Source organism: Mus pahari, chromosome 20, assembly GCF_900095145.1.
Source record: "Mus pahari chromosome 20, PAHARI_EIJ_v1.1, whole genome shotgun sequence".
NCBI classification, from domain to species: domain Eukaryota; kingdom Metazoa; phylum Chordata; class Mammalia; order Rodentia; family Muridae; genus Mus; species Mus pahari.
Window position 1 is genome coordinate 27780853 of NC_034609.1, and position 21620 is coordinate 27802472.

At 49.6% G+C, this 21620-nt stretch overlaps 1 protein-coding gene across 1 annotated transcript in view; it reads right to left on the minus strand.

Annotated features, from left to right (window-relative positions):
• Nucleotides 1-2638: 2638 nt before the first annotated feature.
• Nucleotides 2639-21620, minus strand: part of Tk2 (thymidine kinase 2) — a 22938-nt gene continuing 3956 nt past the window's right edge. The window contains exons 3-10 of the mRNA XM_021220362.1: nucleotides 19273-19347; nucleotides 16931-16984; nucleotides 14257-14346; nucleotides 12310-12383; nucleotides 6955-7043; nucleotides 6354-6433; nucleotides 5075-5155; nucleotides 2639-4231 (exon numbers count right to left, since the gene is read on the minus strand). Coding sequence (XP_021076021.1) covers nucleotides 4133-4231; nucleotides 5075-5155; nucleotides 6354-6433; nucleotides 6955-7043; nucleotides 12310-12383; nucleotides 14257-14346; nucleotides 16931-16984; nucleotides 19273-19347 — 642 coding nt within the window. The 3' untranslated portion in view covers nucleotides 2639-4132. The remainder of the gene's footprint in view (nucleotides 4232-5074; nucleotides 5156-6353; nucleotides 6434-6954; nucleotides 7044-12309; nucleotides 12384-14256; nucleotides 14347-16930; nucleotides 16985-19272; nucleotides 19348-21620) is intronic.

Sequence of the window (21620 nt, forward strand, 5' to 3'; positions counted from 1 at the left end):
AGACACTTACTGCTGAATAAGCTCACCCTTTCTCATTCTTTCTGAACTCCGGCTGGCTGGTTCAACTCAGCTGTTCTGGCTCAAAACTTCTCTCCAAGCTGACTGATTCAAACTGGCTTCTCTCAGCTTCTGACTGAATTGCTCTTCTTGGCCTCAGAACTTTGTCAATATGTTCTAATTTTCTGGTTCCTTCTCATTCTCTGGCTCATTCTGTCTTCACCTGCAACCTGTCTCAGTAATACTGTCCTGGTAAATCTGTCCCCCACCTCCCAATTCTCTTTCTGTGCTGCTCTCTTAAATCACTTCTCTTGCCTTCCCTCTCCTCGTGAGAGTTGGGCATATCCTATTCTGTCAAATCTTTCTCTCATTTGTCACTTTGCCACTCAATTAGACATCACTTTCAAATATGGCTGCTTTCTTCTACAAACCTAGCCTTAGCTGCATTGTTTGGGATTGAAAGTGTGATATACTAAAGGCATCTCTGTATTACAGCCAGAGGGGTTGAAAGTGTGCCCTTGCCAGCATTCCAGCCTAGCCATACAGATCTAAAAGGTCTTTGAATGTGCTCTCTTGCCATAGCAAGCACCTCTAACCAGAGCAAAGTGATGGGACAGACTGGAGAGGGACACAGTCAAGATGCGTGGGTGAGGATACTCAAGGCTCCGATTACAGTTCCCAAGAGAATCGTTTGTTTCTAAGAGGTGGAGTGAAGGTGGTTTTCTGCTTTGATTGATAGATTTGGACATCTAATCATCTTTCTGCTGTGCATACCCATTCCCATAATGCATCTGACTTTCACACACACCCTGTTATGCATCGACATAAGATGGTAAAAATAGAAGATTCTGCCTACAAGCTTAATCCAGGACGCAGTTTTGCCTCTCCTGCATGTACACCCAAAACCAGCTGAGGCCACGTCAGCCTTTCCATTCTTTATTCCTAGACACACCGGCAATATATTTGAACAGGAACCATCTGATTGTTGTTGGAGGAAAAGAAACTCACCCCATTGTTTCAAGGAGTGTGTGTGCAACCTGGCAGAGGTAGTGAGCCAACGTTGCTAGGTGACCTTGTTACAGAGGGGTGCGCGCACAGTATGTACATATAAAGGAGCTAGGTTGCCCGTTATTATTAGAAGAGGGAGATGCACCTAGCCTAACCCCAAGTTACTGAACTATCCCTAGATTGCCGGCCTCACCTTACCTGGCAAAGGAGCTTTAGGAAATACACAGTGAGCCCACATGTGATCCCTGGCACCAGCATCCAGCATCTCACAACATGCAACTACAGCTCCAGGGCATCCAGGACCCTCTCCTGGACTCTGTGCACACCGTGCACATGTACATATGTGTCTACATGTACATATATGGGGCGCCACAGATACACGGGCATATACATGATTCAAAATAAAAGGAATGTTTTTGTTTAGGAAGCGAGTCCATGAGGTTGGGAAGTACCATACATCTCTCCCCCTCCAAGAATCCCATACCCCAGTAGCCTACTACTCAGCCTGAGGAATCCTGGAGGCCAGAAGCAAGGGGGCCTTGCTTGGCAGTGTTTCCCAAATTTATTTAGCCACAGGTCACTTTTCACAAACACTGAGAAGTGACCCTCCAAAATGCAGTTTGTGAAATCTGACCCAGATGGAAGGAATAAGTGGTCCTGGTTGGGATCAAACAACAACAGTCTGGCTCTTCAAGGATGCCAGTCCCTGTCATGCTCCACCAGCCATTCGGAGACAGCTGGAGGCAGTGATGCCCTGTGTCTAAGAACTAGGCCTTGTGGCCCACCATGTGCTACCTGCCCTTTTCTGGCCATGAGATGTCAGTGCTGGTACTTACTCCATGGCCCCTGCCCCTACCAGGTCAGCCTAGGAGATAGCGGTCTTTGGGAAAGATGCTTCCGGCTGTTTCGGGTGTGATCTTGGAGCTGGAAGGTTCTGCAAACCTTAGCCATTACGGGAGACGGTCTCCTGTCTGCAGAGTCGAGGTGCAAGGACAGCAGGCTCTTTTTTGAGCCATGCGTACTATACTATGAAATGTGGTGTTTGAAAAATGAACACATGGGGCTAGAGATGGCTCAGGAGTTAAGTGCGCTGGCTGTTCTTCTAGGGACCCTAGGTTCAAGTCCTAGCATCCCCATGGCAACCCACAACTGCGACTCCAGTCCCAAAAGATCCAATGCCCTCTTCTGGCCTCTATGGCCACCAGGCATACTTTTATATACAGGCAAAACACCCAAATACGTAACAATAAAAAATAAAATAACGTCAACTCAAAAGTGAACACACAAGCCAGACATGGTGCCACATGCCTGCAACTCAAAAGACCGAGGCAAAAATACTTCTGAGAGTCCAAGGCCAGGCCAGTCTATAAAATATAACCTGACTCAACGGGGGGGNGAGAGAGAGAGAGAGAGAGAGAGAATGAATATGAATATGAGAATAAACAAAACAACAAAGAAAGAGGGAAATGGAAGAAAGGCTTAGTTTTTACCACAGGTCTGTTACAGGACAGTGAGCTGGACCTCTTTAAACATTTGAGCGGAGGTTCCTAAGGGGGGGAGGGGACAGAGAGAGAGAGAGAGAGAGAGAGAGAGAGAGAGAGAGAATGAATATGAATATGAGAATGAACTGACATCAGGGTTTAGCTGTAGAATTTTATTGGCTACCAGAGAGAAACATCACATTTCTCCCCAAAACAAGTGTTCTGGTGGAACAAAGGGACAAGAACCAGACCGTCCGTTTGCAAATTCTAAAGATGCCCCCGTCAGGACTGCTGGTTCAAAGTTCCTGCCTTTCTCGGGTTTATCCATTGCTGGACTGCAGGTGCTGATGAACAATCTCCCTGGCTGCTACTCTTCATACTACCAAAAGGGTCCAAGAATTGGTCCAAAGAGCTGGGCTCTTGGCCCTCTCTCTAGCTCCCAGGCAGCTACAGACAGGGGAGCAGGGCCAGCTGGCACACACTCCCCTGCAGGCCCTCCCCACCCATGCTGTGCTTCTCCTGGGTATACAGTCATCATCCCCTTACATCATCTGTGTCCAGTCTTCTCCGTCTGTCCCAGAATGTCAAGAGCAGCAAGGCTTTAAATGTCTTTGTTGGCAAACCATGACTTTCCAGTCTCACTGTCCCGAGGAATGGTCGGCTTTTCTTGGTCATGACTGGTTCAAGTAACAGCTGCACCTTCAGTGCAGTTATGGCTAAGCAAAGCTAAGGTATTTTCTGATCCAATAGAGATGACTTCATGCTCTGTGGTCCATGACATCTGCTCAGATGGAAAAACACTTCAAAGAAGTTAAGAGCACACTGCTCCTCACACAAGGACAGGAGAGAGTGATGAGGTCTTGGAAGCTCAGCTGGCTGCCCTTGGCCTCGCTCAGCACAGGGTAAAGTGTCCAGGTCCCATAACCCCCCTTTTTTTTTGACAGAGAATGACACGAAACTGGCAGAGACTGGGAAGGCCCTCATCCTGAATGGCTATGCAAAGGCTGCTCCAGTATTCCCCAGTGGAAACCGAGGTCCAGGTGACAAAGGAATAGATAGAGGTTACTGTACCTTCATGCCAGGACACCCTGGGCTCATGCCAAATAAGAAAGGTGTGCCAACACCTAGTGATGTCTGATCTCCTTGAACTGGCCCGGTACTAAAAGATGATGGAATTCACAAACTGCCCGCTCTTCTCACAGAGGTGGGGGCTAGTGCTCAGAGCAGCAGGGCTGTGGGGAACAGCTTAGGAGGAGGCAGCCCAAGCCAGGTGTCTGAATGGTCCCATCTCCACTGTGCTCTGGCTTGAAGAGTCCCTGCACCTCTCTGGCCTTCAAATCCTTGCCTGGGATGGAAGACTGCTCCTTCACCCAGGAGGTGACCTGATGCAGAGGACCCAGAACAACCCCAGGGATACAGTAAGTGATTTTAACACAGGGCTTCAGCATTAGGAAGCCACCAGGGGGGATGTGTGCTGCAAGCATCTGACAGACAAAAGCCATTGGTACTGCAGTGAAAAGACCATTGTGAAAATAGATCTGGTCAGATAACAGACCCTCCTAAGAGTAGATTCTTCCAAATGCTCCTAGCAGCTAACCTGGCCCTGGCAGGGCTGTTCCTGGCACTGCTTTGTAGATTGCTCAGTCCTAGGGTCCATGCTTCCAGTTCTCTGGGGTTAATATCCGGGCCCGGTTTTGTTCAAAGAGCTCTAACATTTTCTCCAAGTTGTGGTCAGCCTCGATCACCTAGAAATAAAGCAAACAGGCCACAGGCTGCACTGGCCATCTCCATCCCACTGGGGAGGCAAGAGGCTGAGAGGCCGAGAGGGTCAGAACCACACTCTGGCTGCAGGGCAACTGACACCCTCAACCACATTTCCACATGCCGCCAACAATGCCTTTTCTTTTCACTGAGACACGAGTTGGGGCTTTGCTGGGGGCTAAGTCCAGGGACTCCAATGTCTAGACAAGTTCTCTGCCACTCTGCCACTTCCCCAACCACCTCAGGTTTGCTTTTCACAGTGAAGGAAACAATAAACTCTGAAAGTTCCCACAGTGACATGTTCCTTGCCCCCTGTCTTTCAGGGCCAGGATGTCTCTGTGGCCTACAGCCCAAGGCCATAAACAAAAGCCCATGATCACCTGCTGGATGTGAGACGGCCTCAAGTAGTGCCTGCCTGCCTGAGGAAATGCAGGAGGAGCACACTGGGGCACAGGGCTCACAGTAGGACATATGGATAGGTAGGACACACCAGCACTGCTACATTGGCCTGGAGCTCAGAGGCAGCAGGAGCATGGCACTTGTACACCTCAGCACCTCCTGAGGTACCGCTGTGTGACAACTAAGGACAACCACTGAGATGCCTTCAGAAGATACCCAGTCACCTAACTATGATGATGGGCTCCGTGTAACCCTCTAAAGAATGGAAACCATTATCCCCAAAGGTCCAATAAACCCAGGTCCAGAGTAACTGAGGACTCCTTTGTGGTGATGCTGAGTACGACATGTTACTAAAATCTAGCCTCCTCAAGTCCGAGTCCTCTGAGTCTCGGCATGGGTGACATGCTCTGGGAGGGACAGTGACTTACCAGAACAGGGGCTGCAGCTGGGAAGAGGCTCCCATTGACCAGCCACTCCTCATAGAGGCGGTGAATAGCACTGAGGTATTCCTGCCATGGAAACACAACGGCTGTGGGGAGTGGGAAGGGGGAAATCCCACCCACCAAGGGTCTCACAGGGACAGGGCAGGGCAGAACTCTCAAGGACTATTAGGAGGTGACATGAACAGCCTGGCTATGGAACCAGCCTGAGATTTAAATGGTCAGTGCATCTGCAAGCACCCACTGGTCCTTCCCCAGTCAAGTCTAAATGCGCACCTCCCAGCCTGGCTCCTCCCGTTTCCTGCCACTTCTCCTGGGAGACCCAGGTCCACCACATGTCAATGACTGGTGCTCCTGAACTGATCAACCCTTTCCTCTTACTAAACCCTCCCTGTAGAACACTCACTAGAGACTGCCCAGGCAGGCTATAGGGACTTCCCCTGTGGAAAGCCTGGTGTGGGGCTATACAAGGAGAAGAAGACAGACGCCCCCGCCATTGTTACCTCCACTCTGGGAAGCCCTGAGCACGTGCACTCTCAGGCACCCAGCCAGCAACATTCTGCCCTCCAAAACAAAACCTGGCTTAGCTTTAGGGATCAGACAGACCTTTCAGGGTCCCAGCTCATCTTATGTTCAGAGCACCATGATGTCCCAAAAGAGCCTGCCCTACCTATCCTTCAAGGACAACTGTGCACATAAAGTACTCAGTCCAATATTAACTGAGCAACTGATAGGTGCTAGGTCCCAGGACACATGTTGAAGACAGATGAAATAAGACCGAAATCTAAAAGTGTTTATGGTGTAAAGAGAAATGGGAACAAACTCTGTCACTATGCTATTCTGAGGGATATCACCATAGGAGGCCTGGGGGCAATGGAAGGAAGGCCAAGGAAGTGACATCACAGCTGGAGAGAAAAGAAACTATGATGCAGTTTGTCTAAGTCCTCAGTGTGTGAGCGCATGCATGTGCGCGTGTGAAGACAAGCTACTGTACAGAACAAATGAGAATATCCACAGTGAGTGTGTGTGAGTGTGTGTGTGTGTGTGTGTGTGTGTGTGTGTGTGTACATGGGAGTGCAGAGGCCTGAGTCAGGAAACACAGGAAGTAAAGTGGCCCTGGGACCTACAAGGGCTCCAAAGCCATAGAGGAAGCCAGAGTTGCCTCAGTTGTACTTCCTGGGTTTTGCGCCAGATAAGCGCGATAGTGTCATGGTCGGGGAGGGGAGAGGGCTGGCAGGATGAGGTGGAGGTGGCTCTGGTCTCTTACCATCGGAATGACTTTCTCCTCTTCCCGGCACCTCATCTTTAATCTCTGGTAGCAGATTTCAGGAGTGGTCCGCAGATAAACTGACAAGTAAAACCACAAGCAGCTGAGTGCTGTGCCCCCGCTGTGGGAGCACACAATGGTGGCAGCATGGGGCTGGGGTGGGGAGTGCAGGAGCCTTACCCAGTCTGCTCAGTCTGTGGGACCCTCAGGCCCCAGTCCCCTTTCTTGTCCTCCGCCCCTCAGAAGCACCATGAAGCGTAAAGGAATTCCATTCTCAGACAGGGTCTGGCAAGCCATTGGCTTTAGCCACAACTCAATTTCTGTCCCTCCCACACAATACGCAAAAGCCATCAAAACAGAACAGATGGGGGCCCCCGGAAGTAGGTGACTCAGAGGAAGGAAGTTTAAGGAACCAAGGCCAGAGTTCCTTCACAGGCAGAAGAAACCCCTAAATGCTGCCTGCCTCGGGGAGCTGTGATCGAGAAGGCATCACAGGTGACAGGTGTCCCTGCTGGTGTTGCTCCAAGGTGGACCCTCCCAAGTATACCCCAGCTGTGCCTAGGGAAGCCTCCAGGTAGGGGACAGAGAGAGACTGTCTTACCTATCAGGTCAACAGAGACATCAATGTTCCTGATAATCCAGTCAAACCACTCAGACAGAATCGCATAGTCAACCTCGGGCATCTTCCCACTGCAATCAGAGGTCAAAGATTTGTATTCACCCATGTGCTATGTCATTCCCTCAAAGGACCAAGGGGTGGCTTTTGTTTGGTAGGGCAGCACCAAGAGCATGTTGCATAGTGTGGTCCACAGATGATGCCCACGTGGTACTGCCAGGACCCTGAGCATCTGTCTGTCTGACCTTCTGCCACTAGGGGATGGGAGCTGGCCACGGCAGTGGCTGGTGGAGGCCACCGTGGAATGAACTCCAAGGAGACAAAAGCAACTTAGTCTGCCCTCTACGCGTGGGGACATCATTCGGGTTGGGAGTGGATCGGTGGATCATTTTCACTTCTAGAACTCATTTTCTGTGAAAATGCTCATGGATGCTCGCCATGCACCACTGTCCAGCATCGTAAGTAATGAAGTCTTAATCTATCCCTGCAGCAAGAGCACACAGCAGCTGAAGGATGGTGTGGGAAAGTCATCCGCAGACAGGGGAATGGCTCTGAACTTGATGCTGCTCAATGGACACAGAGGTTAAATTGTATGCATATGCCCCACCCACACAAAAAAACCTATGTCCACATTTAAAAAGAAATACACAGAAATGCTAGCAGCACTTTTCTCTGAGCTACAAACTGTAGACTTTTCCTCTGTGCTCTTAACTTTTTAAACGTGAGCAAAGTACCAGTGCTCAGAACAAGAGTGAGGCAGCATTATTACACAGTTTAAATATTAAGACTAAAACAGCAAAGCTGGGAAGAAGGCTCAGTAAATAAGAGCGCCAACTCTGCAAGCATGAGGGCCTGAGTGCAATTCCCCATAGGAAAGGAAAAAAACAAAATAAGCCAGGCATAGCCCTGTATCTCTAAACCCAGCCCTGGGGTGCTGGGTCAGAGCTCCCAGACCAGCAAGTCTAACCAAAAGCAAGCTTTGGTTCAGCCAAAGACCCTGTCTCAGAGAAGGTGGTAAAAATATGATAGAACAGGGACTATGTCCTTATGTGGGCTCCACACTTGTATCTAATGAGCACACATACACGCTGGGTTCTATAAGAAAGCAGGCTGAGCAAGCCAGTAAGCAGCACCCATCCATGGCCTCTGCATCAGCTCCTGCCTCCAGGTCCCTGCCCTGCTTAAGTTCTTGCCTGTTCTAACTGCTTTTGATGCTGAGCCTATCTATGGAACTGCGAGTGAAATATCTTCTTCCTCAAGCTGCTTTTGGTCATGGTGTTTCATTACAGCAATAGTAACCCTGAGAGTCCAATTCACCTCCTTAACTGAGCCACAGACAGTCCCACTGCTCACCACACTTTGTACCAGGTTTCTATTTAGTTCAGTTGAAAGGTACCTGATAACTTAAACAAATCAAAGGCTGGTTGTCGTGGCACCTGCCTATAATCCTAGCACTTAGGAGGCTGAGGCAGGAGGATCTCATGATTGACACCAACCTGGGCTACATAAAAATTCTTAGTTCCAGATTAGCTTAAGCTACACAATGACACACTATTTCAAACAAATTAAGACAGAACCTGATACTTAAATACACTGCTTCTTGTTCTAGCCCTATGTTCCAGCAGAGTCCCACCTGCTCTCCACTGCATTAGTTGTCCTCCCTGTGGGGCTAACCTGGATCTGTGTGCTTCTGTGGCCTGGCCTCCTGGTTGAGGTCTGGGCGGGGAGGTGGGGAGGACCTGCCCATTGTTCGCATGTGTTGGGTGAGTCAATGCCAACTCCATTCCTCTACCCTGACCTTAGGAAAGGAGGACCAGGCAGTCTTGTAAAACCTTTGCTCCACCCCTCAGCCATGGAGCTTACTACACAACTGCCTGTGTGGCTTCTTTAGCCATAATGCTTCTGCGCCACCTCCCGCTCGGCATCGCAGCCCAGTGCACACAGCTCAGACGTTCCTGTTTCTGAGGACACCATGAAAGCTGACCTTCCTCTTCAGCAATCCACACAAAGCTCTCGGACTGCTGTTGGCGTAACTACACTCACCCTGCCTTCCTACCTCACCGGAAGAGGCGGGTCTCTCCTTTGTTCAAGATCCCAAAGCCAAGAACATGGAGAAATTTTGCTTTGAGGAAATGTAGAACACCAATTCATGTCTGTGGGCTTTTCCAGAAACCCAAACCTTCAATTACAGATTGCAACACCAAGCCCCCACCTCCAGATCTTCAGCAAAGGGTCCAGGGATTCCTGGGGAAAAGATGAACCCAGCACTGCCAGGTCAGCCATAACTAGACCCCTGTCTATGAAAGGGCTCTCCACCACTGCACATTAGCAAGCCTTGGACATCACGGGAAGTGGGGAAGCATACCAGTGCCCAGCTGAGCTTCCACGTGTAAGAACCAAGACATTTGGGTCCAAATACAGGCTAAGGATACCACTAAAACTAGTTCTGCATTACATGTGGTACAGGCTGGAAACAACAGGTTGACAGTTCGTATACATGTTGGTCGTAACTCTATTTTATCCACCATGAGAACCTGGCATGTATTTCAAGCCCTAAAGAGCAAATAAAGATATTCAGATAGCTATCAGGGTTGATGTATGCTGGTCACTGAGGCCCAAACTGCTTACCTGACACAGGACACAGTTTATTTAGTGGTGGTTTTTCAAGACAGTGGCCCTGGCTGTCCTGGAACTTGCTCCATAGACCAGGGTGGCTTCAAACTCAGAGATCTGCCTGTACCACCACACCCAGGGACTCTTGACAGTTTTTTGTTTGTTTGTTTGTTTTAAGAAAAACCAGATACTATCCAATTGCCAGCCTAAACAAATACGTCTCTCTCCCTGCTTTAGGGTGCTGGGATCCATCCCCCATCTTGCTGTCACCCAAGGCACGCTTCTGCCCCCAAGTCCCTAATAGACTGCAGTCTGCACAGTCCCGGATCTATCTGCCTCTTTTTTTTATTTTTCAGCACCTTTACCTTTGGTGGCTAATTCTCTTAGAGCAGGATGAGATGGGAACAGACGGCAGAAAGCTCTAGACAATCTCCTTTCTCTATAGCACCCCTGTGATTCGCCGGTGCACTGGGCATGCTGACGTGACTTTACAACAACCCCAAACTCCCTTCTTCTCCCACTGGTCCTCTGAAGGACCTTTTCACTGTCGAAACAGAAAGTCTTTGGCCGACAGCTGCTCCACTCTAGGCCTGGACAGAAACCACCTGGGACCCTTTACCACAAAAAGTGTAAAAACCCAACCAGCAAAACCTCAGGTCACACGTATGAAATGGAACCCACAGGCTGAGTGCAAGAAAGAGGAAACCCTGCACCATAAACTCAATCCCAAGGATAACTCTGAGTTCAGTCTTGTTCCCAGGACAGAAGGCCTCCCCTCCAGGAAAGGGCTAAGGTGTAGGGATGCAGGAACCCCTGTAGTACACAGTGGCTGCCCTCTGCTGGACGTCATTTACATCACAGACCTCAAACAGAAGGTGTCTGATAAACACTGAGAGCCCTGGGCCTCTCAGTAATAGGGGACTAGCTTAGTATGGTAATAGAGGGCCATGAGTAAAGCCAATGTGGAAAGAGGTGGGGCTTCAGTATTCCTCACCCCTTGCTTGCCCCGCTCACAAGATGTAGATGATTATCCCTTGTCTTGAACTGTTTGCTGCTTCCACCTAGGAAATGGAGTTGGCTGTGTACATAGCTTTAGTCTGAAAGGATCCAATGCCTTATTCTGACCTCCATGGGAACCAGGCACAGACATGCATGCAAGTAAACACACACACACACACACACACACACACACACACACGACACAAAGGGCTGAGGCAGAACCATAAGGACAGCTGTGATAGGAGGGAGGGGTCTGAGGAGCCAGGAACATTCTGTACAAGTATCCGAACTGCCTAAGAGGTGGCAGTGGTACTGCAGGCTCAGTCAGGAAGAGGGGGTAAGAATTGGGCACTGACAAGGACATGGTGACTAGACACATGGCTACGCAGGTGGAAACAGCTCAGAAAAGGCTGAAACTTCAGACCTCAGTCTGCAACCTGTTTCCTCTAAGACCCTCCCAAATCATCAATTACCTGAGCACAGACATGTAGGCCCCACCCACACTGGAGCCCTAAGCACAGTGGGCACCCGAAGCCTACCAACTGTCTAGATAACTGAGGACAGAAGCTATACACAGCATAAGCACAGGGCAGACTACTGCTCTAAGCATCCCAAATCTCCATCTCCCCATAAGCTTGCACTGTGCCATGGACCCCCTTGGCCCTCTCGCCTGCCATCCCTGGGCATGGGACCAATGGGATGTGGGCAAGAGCGGAACAATAAATGTAAGCATGCCGCTGTGTGTCCACTGGGACTTTTGCCCTATGCCACACACATGAGATGACAGGGCCTATGCTTGCTTCTGGTCCCAGAGGGGATGACAGGCGAGAGGAAGAGAAATGAGTTGCCTGGGTTACCCGGGTCAAGCCCATTCTAGTCTAGCCCACTTCCAGACATTTTGTTAAGCCCAGCCAAGGTAAAAGGAGCCACTTGGCTGACCTCCCAAGTGACCTGGCAATAAAGGAAGGTGGCTGTCACTACTGGGTTGGTGGTTGTTACACAACATTATAAAGCGACAGAAGCTCATCAATACTGTTGGCACTCCGTATCTGTCAGGTGACTAGGCAACTAACCCCACCAGCAATAGTTTAGGGCCAGGGAGACAGCTCTGTTGGTAAAGTATTTGTGCTACCATGGGAAGCCGAGTTCAGCTGTCAGATCCCATGTAAAAGCACGGGCATGAGGCTATCTGCTTGGGATTTCAGCACTGAGAATTAGAAACAGGCAGATCCCTGGGGTGTGCTGGTCAGTCAGCCTAGCCTAGAAGCGATAACTAAGAAGTGAGCAACCCTGTCTCAAAAAACACAGTGGAGGGTTGGAGAGATGGCTCAGGGATTTGCTCCTATCTCAAATAACCTGGGTTCAGGTCCTTGCACCCACATGGCTCACAACCATCTATAATTCCAGTTCCAGGTAATCTAATAGCCTCTTCTGGCCTCCATGAACATACATCGAAGACATACATATATGTAAGCACAAACACTCATACCCATAAAACTAAACAAACCTAAAGAAAAAATAATTAAAGTAATATAGATACTTCCTGAGAACCAGCACCCAAGGTTGTCCTTTGGCCTCCACATGCCTCCACACCCTCACCTATGCACTCACACCTACATGCCCACACCTACTTACACTTACACACACACATATACATATATCTATACATATACACACATACACAAAATCAATTGTTTAATAAATGATGGACTATACAAGCTACAGTACCTTCTATACAGGTTTTCTACAAAAATGTATCTTGCGCTGTAAATTGACCTTTCCATCAACCGTACAGGTGACATCTGAAGGAATGGAAAAAGGGATTTACTCTCAGGCGAGGAGGAAGTACAGGAAACTCTGAAAACTTGTCCCAGCCCTCTCACGGGTCCCTTCCATCTTTGGGGACAGAGATTGTGAGGGAGGACAATAGAAGCCAAATCTGCCATGAGACTCACTGTGCGTCTCCCTCTACCCTGACCTGAGCCATCCTGAAGTTTAGAGGACAGAGGACAGTAAAGGCAGCCATGTGGGGGCCCAGGGCTGCCAGCAGCCCCTCAGTACCTCTCATGGGAGAAGGGAGACTCACTAGGATATGGAACATGCTGGCAAAGCTGCCCTGCTGACACAGTCTGGTGAATGGAGCCCTGAGCCAGGGATCCAGGTGTCTGAAGCAGAGCCCCAAAAGGCTAGGGCTGGGGAGGCACTGCCTACTGAAACTGTAAAGTTCTCTGATCAACTGGGAAGAGGCTGAACGTCACCTTCCTGCAAGTTGCTCACACCCTCCATGGATTATCTTTCCCTTCGTCTACAGCGTCCTTTTGGAGAGCAGGAGGGACCCACCATCCGACACCCAGTGGACAGTGTGGCCCAGAGCACATTGGAGCCTTCAGCCCTTTCCCTGCTTCCCTCCCAGCTCTCCTGGCTCTGTGCACCCATCTGTCCTCCTGCCCTTCTGCACACGCTGCTCCTATCTTTCTCTGCCCATCTGTTTCCGGCCCCCTCTTCAGCCATCTCTCTCCTGCTGAGTCCAACCAGCTCTGCCTCTGCCTCCTTAGCAGATTTCAGCCCGCATCCCATAATATTCACAGGTCATCAGATATAATTTAGAAGGCCCACTCAGGCAAAGCAGAGCAAACCAAGGGGGAGGCGCTAACTGCAGGTGTTCTGCTATTGCTTAGGAAACCTTTGGAAAGGACAAGTTCATATTCTTGTAAAGATTCTATTCCCATCTGTCAATCTGAAAAGATGCAGGCTGGTGTCAGCAGAAGAATGATACCTATAGCTGCAGGGAGCCAGACTTGGAGCCAACTGCTCAGCCTAATGACTGCTAACATAACTGGTTATAGGGGTATCCTGTCTCCTACAGGGAAAGGTTCTAGCTGAGTATAAAGCTTTGCCCATAGGGAGCAACCATGGTCACTCTTGCCACCTCACCTCCTAAGACAATCTGCTCCTGCTCATGGAAGGGCCTAAGTTATCACTGTGTGTCCTGTCCTGCCCCAACACCTGCTTGTGACCCAAGGTGAATCAGATTCTTTCAAGAATCTGAAAGCCAGACCTCACAAAGGTCTGATCACAGACACACAGAACACATATCCACGAGTCCTGCACAGCTGGATAAAGCAGACTCCTAGACCTTAGCCCCAGATTTCCTGACTCAGTAGATCTGGGGAGGAGATAAGAAATGTACAATTCTAACAAGCCCCCAGGTGACAATGATGCCACAGGCCAGGGAACACATTCTGTGTTAAAGGACGGTCAAAAGCTGGAATCACTCAGAGCTCTGACAGGAATCTCACTGTGTGCACGTGTTGGTATTATAGAGAAAATCCATTGGCCTTCATACTTTCTAGAAGCCAGAGAGAACTCAAGGCTTGATATCAACAAAGTCAACGGTAGGTTTAGCTGCCTGAGACTAAAGGAGACACTTCACCGACAGAAGTACAGTCTCAGAAGGTTGCATTACATGTGTTATCCTTAGCAACTTTCCATCAGATTACAGATGTGAGCTCAGGATGGCACCAGGACAGCCACCTGTGAGGACAGGAGACCTTGCTTAAAACAGAAGGCTGGACAGCATAAAGGCCCAAAGGGACATTTAGTGAGATGTCCCTATCAGACAACATCTGAATCTGAAGGATGTTTGCAAGGTTGAAAGTGAGACCTGCGACATACCTGAGGGCGCGTGTGCTGGTCCAGCATGGTGAGCTGCACATATGTCTGCAGCGTGAGGCCCCATCGGCTGGCATCATGGTACATGAGACTCTGCAGGGCAGAAAACAAAACACTTTGTGTCCAAGTGTCAAGTGCAGTCAGGACTCAGGTCTAGAAGTCCATGAAAGCCATTTCAGGAAACCCACAGGGGCAGGGCTGGGGCCAGAGATATTCTCAGGACAGCTGTGGGACTCTCAGAGTAGGTGGAGAAAGACTGATGTGAAGGCAGTTATAAGAGAGGCCCTAACAGCCAGACCAGGATGTTCTGCCTGAGGAAAGGCACTCGGCCACTCCTAGCTGGCCTGAGTTTCCCTGTGGACTGTTCTCTATCCAGCAGCCAAAATGAGCTTGTTAGCATCTCCCTTCTAGGGACTTTGCATTGGGTTCAAATCAAATCCAAACCCCCATCTGAACCACAGGCCCTAGAAACCCACCCTCATCCGCTTGTCTCTTACCCTTCTTTCTCTGGCCAATCAGCTTCCAGGCACACAAGCTTCTTTAGTGATCTGCAAGCATGCCACGCAGGCTCCTGCCTCAGGGCCCTGGCACCTGTCTCTTTTCCTCTTCCTCCAGGTGCCTGCAGTGCCCCTCCCTCACAGCTCTAACAAATGTCGCCTTGAGATGCATTCTCCTACCTACCCTGATAAAACAGAGGCCAGCCCTCAATCTTCTGTCACCTACAGATAAAAGCACTTCCTGCTCCAGTCTGCTCTTTCTCTCTCTGGGGCGTGCGTGCGTGTGTGTGTGTGTGTGTGTGTGTGTGTGTGTGTGTGTGNGTGTGTGTGTGTGTGTGTGTGTGTGTGTGTGTGTGTGTGCGTGTGTGTGTTGGTGTATGTGGACGGATAAGGATGGGGTTCTGTCTGGAGAGAAGAGAGAAGACCAAGTCTTACTAAGCAGCCAGGATGGTCAGGAACTTGGGGTTTCCCTGCCTCACTTTCACGGGTGGCGAGATCACAGGCATGTGGCACTAGGCCAGTTCCTTTCTGCACTTCCGCACTCAGTCCTCAGCACTGAGAACCAAAGGCTTTCCTAGTTATGGGTCAAAGAAAATCGCAGCAAAGTCAGGAGCTGGATGACTGCAGAAACAGGCGACTTTCTGCATCACAGAACCAGAGTGGTGAACCAATAACTGTCACACAAGCATCAGTCTTGTGTTTCCAACCAGCAGAAAGGAGTGGGAATATATCTGATGATGGTGATGGTGATGATGATGAAGAGTTGCTAAGGATAACACATGTAATGCAGCCTTCTGAGACTGTACTTCTGTCGGTGAAGTGTCTCCTTGAGTCTCAGGCATCTAAACTACCATTGTCTTACTTGATATCAAGCCCTGAGTTCTCTCTGGCTTCTAGAAAGTATGAAGGCTGATGGATTTTCTCTGTTATACCAAAAGATGGCTGACAATCCATCTTCTTCCACATGTACACAAGTGAGATTCCTGTCACAGCACTGTGCGGCTCCTATTTAAAAACCGTGAGCTTTTGTCTTATCTAACTAGCATCCTTTCACCTGCTGTAGCTCTCCTCACAGCTCCTGTCACCCGCCACGACATTCTAATACCTGTCTCCTTCATGTCCACACTAGATATCAGGGCCAGGACACCAGAGACTTTATTCAATTGCTCAGTGTCCTAGAGTGCGGAGCAGTGTCTGCAACATAGAAGGCATGTAATAAATCCTCTGAGTGAATGAGCAAGTGGACTCTAAAGCCTAGGCAATGCAGCTGTGTTCCAGTAGACAGAGTGAGCACAGCAGACAGAGTGAGCACGGCAGACAGAGTGAGCACAGCAGACACAGTGAGCACAGCAGACAGAGTGAGCACAGCAGACAGAGTGAGCACAGCAGACACAGTGAGCACGGCAGACAGAGTGAGCACAGCAGACAGAGTGAGCACAGCAGACAGAGTAGCACGGCAGACACAGTGAGCACGGCAGACACAGTGAGCACGGCAGACACAGTGAGCACAGCAGACAGAGTGAGCACGGCAGAAACAGTGAGCACAGCAGTCACAGTGAGCATGGCAGGCACAGTGCTGTCTGCTGTGGGCCTGAGTCTAATGAACTCCATGAGGTATTGCCAAAGCGCTGCGAGGCACTGCTAAACCTACGTGACCAGTTTTCTTAGCTGAGAAATGCCCATAGCTGGGAGCCCAGGACCACAGTCCCTTTCTTTATCCTCTCTGGTAGTATCTGGTTTCTATCAGTCTTTACTCAAGCAGGCAGCACAAAGCTTTTTGAGTGTAGGAGGGAGAAGAGGCTCATACACATTTCAGTCCCTTGCTCTCTAGCCCCACCTTGGCAAGGAACATAGGTAGCTTCAGGGTAAACCACGGGGATCCATTCCTAGGTAACATGAAGCCCAAACCCAAATCAGAGACTTATTGAGAAACCTGATGACCTGGAGTAAGGGCCAAGGAAAGCCAAGCCACTTGGAACCTTAGAGACGGATGACAGGAGATTCCTGGGCTTCGTGCAAACCCACCCAGGCCTCAGAAACCCCTGACGTGCCATTCCCTTTTCCTCTGAATGAGCTAGAACAGTGGGGACAGACTGGCTGTGCTGGGCGCAGGCTTCAGAGCCAGCACTCCCAGCCACTCCCAGGGAAGCTGGCATTTGTGCAGGAGACAAACGACTCACCAGAGGGTTATGGCCGTGGACATTTCTCCACTTGAGCACAGGCTCCATTAACACCTGGGAGGAGAGAAAACGTGTGACAGTGTGCCAAATCTAGACTACAGGCAGGCAAGCACTACAGGCCAACAGTGGGATGGACCCTCTGAACGGCCACAGCTCCTCCTAGGTGGGGAAGTCCTTCCTGTGACTTCCAGAAATGACCTACAAATGACTGACTACAAACTGGCTCAGTGTAAAGGGGAATTGGTTTAGTGAAGTCAACCAAGCTCTTCACAGCCTGGAGACAAGCATGGGCAGCATCCCTGAAGCTCCACAGCCTTTGCTGGGACTGGCCCCGACACACTCTACTTGACAGGTGAGGACTCTCCACAGGGGTAGTTCCAAATGCATGAACAATGAAACTGACATACAAGATGAAATTCGTTAGCAAGACTGGCTCTACCATTATGGAGGCCAAGAACTCTGTGTCATGACAGGTTGTCTCCAGCTTGGGTCCCAGGGATGCAAGCAGCATAGCTCTGTCTAGGTCTAAAGCCTGGAAACAGAGAGGTCACTGGTGTAACGTTAAGTATGAGGCTGAACCCCTGGAACCTGGGGCCTCTGCCTCAGTCCCTAAGTCCTCAGGCTGGAAAGCCTTCAGTTTTGATGTCCCACAGCAGGAAAAGGGAGGAAATCCTTCTCTTTCCTTTCTTCCTCTATCCAGGACTGTGGTCAATTATATGACCTGTTAGATTAAAGGTAGATATTCCCTACTTAGTAAGCTTGCCAATTTACATATCAGTCTTCTCCAGAAACACCCACTAAACATGTATAGAGGTAATAATTCATCCGCTCTCCCGGCACAGGGCTGCCTCCTTGTTCCTGGGGTAAGTGCAAGATCCCCAGGGGACGTCTGAAGCTTCAGATACAACAAGCCTGACACATGCCATGCTTTTTTTTTCCTATGCTAGACAGAAGGATGGCTTACATGGGCGGGGTGAGGTCTCATTGGGTACATCATACAACAATGCATAGTTTAAATACATCCAGAAGTTCCTACTTAGTGCTTTTAGATCCTGGTTGACCTCGGGTAACTGAAACCACAATGTGGGAGGCTGCTGCAGTCTTTAATCCTGGCAAGCTGCCACCTAAAATTACCTATCACACCATATAAATTCTGTAAGCCAATTATCCTTTGCTTCCTCACCTCAGCAGAGCTAACAGTGCTTACCTCAGAGGGGTTAAGCAGATAAGCATGGAATCAATTAGATATGCCATAAACACTTAACACGGTGCTTTGGATAATTTTAGCTACTGCTGCGGCTACTGTTGCTAACTGGCCCCAAGGTCTACAGTGAGGATATAAGCACTTGTCAAGTTCTGTTCAGAGGGTCACTACTCAAGGCAGGTGCTAGGTCGCTAAGACACCCTTTTCCAACCTGATGATGGATGAGACATCAGCCAACACTGACAGCCAACATTACCTGCCATGAGAGGTCACCAAGTCTGCAGAGGAGATGGACCTGGAGGGAGACGGGCAGAACTCCCAAGTACCCTTGCCCAGTGGAGTCACATAAGACACTCAGTTTTCCCAGCAACAAGTTGTGACAACACATGCCAAGTGCTGTCTACCAGGGAAGGTGACCTGGGCCTGGGAGCTCAGGGGTCTCATAAGTACACAGGTTATCACTGCCTGGCACATTCCAAAACCCCAGCTCCCCAAGAAGCAAGCAGTTGTTCAGGATGACCCATACTGTTTGCATCAACAGCCCATGCACAGAAAGTTCCCTTCTCAGACAGGAATGGTGGGAGTTCCCCACCCCCAGGACCTGTGTTGTACACGTACCACTGCATACAGGGGCCACAAGTCACATGAAACCACGATAGCCTGGAAATTTGACCACAGATGCGCCTCTTCTTTAAGGGGGCTGTGTCCTCACTCGAAAACAGCCCAAGTTGAAGTGCATTACTAATCTACTTGGCAGAATGTATACTGCCTTGGCATCACGGTATAGTCAAATAAAATCCAAAGTTGAAAAATCATGACTTGTGGATTATCTAGAGTCCTAACTGAGAAAGCTGTGAACACTAACTGAACTCCAGGCCCCAGGGATTTACTATCAAATGCAGAATGTGAGCAGTCCGTTCATTCCTTTAATACTGACTTCATGCTGACATGTTAATATCTGGGCTGTCTTACAGAGCTCCTCCTGCTTCACTCCACGAGGCTTTAAAGGCACCGGATCAGATGTGACCCTCCCTGGCGGCTGGCGGCAGCCTTCTGCTGGCCAGGGCTATCTGTGCCCAGGATAACTTACGCCACTGAGGTGTTTCAGGTTCTTGCAAACCCACTGTAAGAGCCTTACCTCGACGTCTGTGGTATTGGAGAAGAACTCCAGGCATGTCGTCTTCCCACTTGCAATATTGCCCTCAATACAAACCTGGCAGAAGACAAATGTACATTAGGCATAGAGTTAAAGCACCAGGGGAACATGACAGAACAACGAGGCTCAGGTGAATAGCCAGGTTCTTGGTTCAGGCCTGGACTTTGAGTGGTAAGCTAAAACCCTACCTCAGGAATCCCCCCAAGGTCCCACCAAACAGAAACAGGAAAAAGCATCCCTTCTGACAAACCCACGTGATACATCCACACCTGACCCAGTCCCTCTTGTTCTTGTTTTAAACAATAAGCTAGGGGTCAAACCCAGAGCCTCATACATGCCAATCAAGCTATCTGCCACTGGACTATATCCTCAGCCCAGACCGACACTCCCTTCTCTCCATCACCTATGGCACCTAAACTGCACACAACTTGTCTGCCCAGTCAAGTTCTGAGCCCTTCCCTAGATCCACCCTTTAGACTGTTGTGTGTTAGCTATAAAAGTATTCTGTTTCCTTAACCTGACTTTTATGATGACTTTGAGACTAAAAGCATGTGTATGCCATCAGGGATCCAACTTGCTGACTTGTACAGAGAAGCCCTCAATCGACATTTTGGTTTTGGTTCCAGCAGATCACAACAGGTACACAGTTCAATATAAGACAAATTGCTCCTTCAGAACACTCTTACACATCCTCTGGGTCACACAGAGAAGTGCCTGCCCTATCATATAGCAAGTAGCCTGTTGCTCCACACCCTTGCTGGAAGTTACCACCAATATGTGGCGATGTGACAAGGCAGTAAACCAGGCAGGTGGGTTAAGTTTACACCCAGGCCCAACAGGCTCCTTCTTATGACAGGTGGCGCTTGTCACATTCCACACATCACACCTCACCTCACCACACCCAATATAAAACTCTCCCAACCAAGTACACCATTGATTGGTATTGAAAATCTCCAGTTCTGAACCTAACAAGGGCCCAGAATGGACAGTGTCACTTCCCACAGATACAAGGCCATCCTCCAATCCCAGGTCTCCGCCAGCTCATAGGATAGAACCCAGAGTAAATACAAAATGAACCCAAAGGAGATAGTGAAGAGCAAGCAGCAGCCCTGAGGGCACTACTGGGCCTTCTGTTGCCGCTCCTTCCTGAAGACGACCTTCTTTCATGGGAAGGCAACGTGTCTGGAGTTCTCCAATACAGCACCCAGGAGCTCAAGCTGGACGTCACTCGACACCTGATGCTTCTTTCCCGTTCACTACAAGGACCTCATTGCTGCTCAGACTGTTCACTTGCCCCCTACCTCCACCATGAAATCCTCAAGAGATGTAAGTGTAGACTTCAAACGTGCCCAGCCAGCATCCCACCCTCTTCTCGCCCCTCATCCTAGAGCAAGCAACATCTAAATCGGAACACAAGAGGAAAAAGGAATCGTCTGGCAAAGGAAGGCTTCTATTTTTTTTCTTTTTTAATGGGGATTCACTATGTAACCCAGACTGGCCTGGAACCTGTAATTACAGGTATACACGACACCCAGCCCAGATCCTTCTTTTGTGAGTGTACATGTGTGGGCACATAGATACACTCATGTGTATGCATGTAAAGACAGAATCCAGGATTCTTCCTCGAGCATTCTCAACCTTATCTTGGGCTAGCCTGGGATTCTCTGGTCTCTGCTTCCCCACACAGGGATGACGGGCACATGCGGCTTCTCATGCAAGGGCTGGGGATCCAAACTCGGGTCCCCATGCTTATGCGACACTTTACCCACTGAGCCATCCCCACCAGCCTCTGCCTGACGTCTAAAAATATTTTATGAGGGGTGTCTGCCCACAGAAAAAACTTAAGTCATCACATAGAAAGTATCACCCACAAGCTCAATGCAATGGTACCACCACTGCCTTCTGACCTGGTCCCCACAGACTTTCCTCAGATTTCAGTCTTCCAACTGCTTGCTGAAGACCTACTATGTGCCCAGCACATCATACGGACAATCTAGTCCCAGCCTCGACAGTGTTCACGATGAATGTGAGGGTAGCAAAGGCAGTAACAGGTTACAGAGATAGGAGGATGTGCTGCTGCGGGACGCAGGCAGCCCACTCTCCCCCAGAGGCAGAGTCCAATCTCCAGACACTGCAACTGACCCGGATGAACATCTTTCTCTGGGGCTGGGGCTGGAACTTACCTGATGCTTGCTAAGCACGCACTACCGACTGAAACCCACCCACTCTCATTTTCACTTTTTAGTTATTTAGAGACAGAGTCGGGTTGGAGAGATGGCTCAGCGGTTAAGAGCACTGGCTGCTCTTCCAGAGGTCCTGAGTTCAATTCC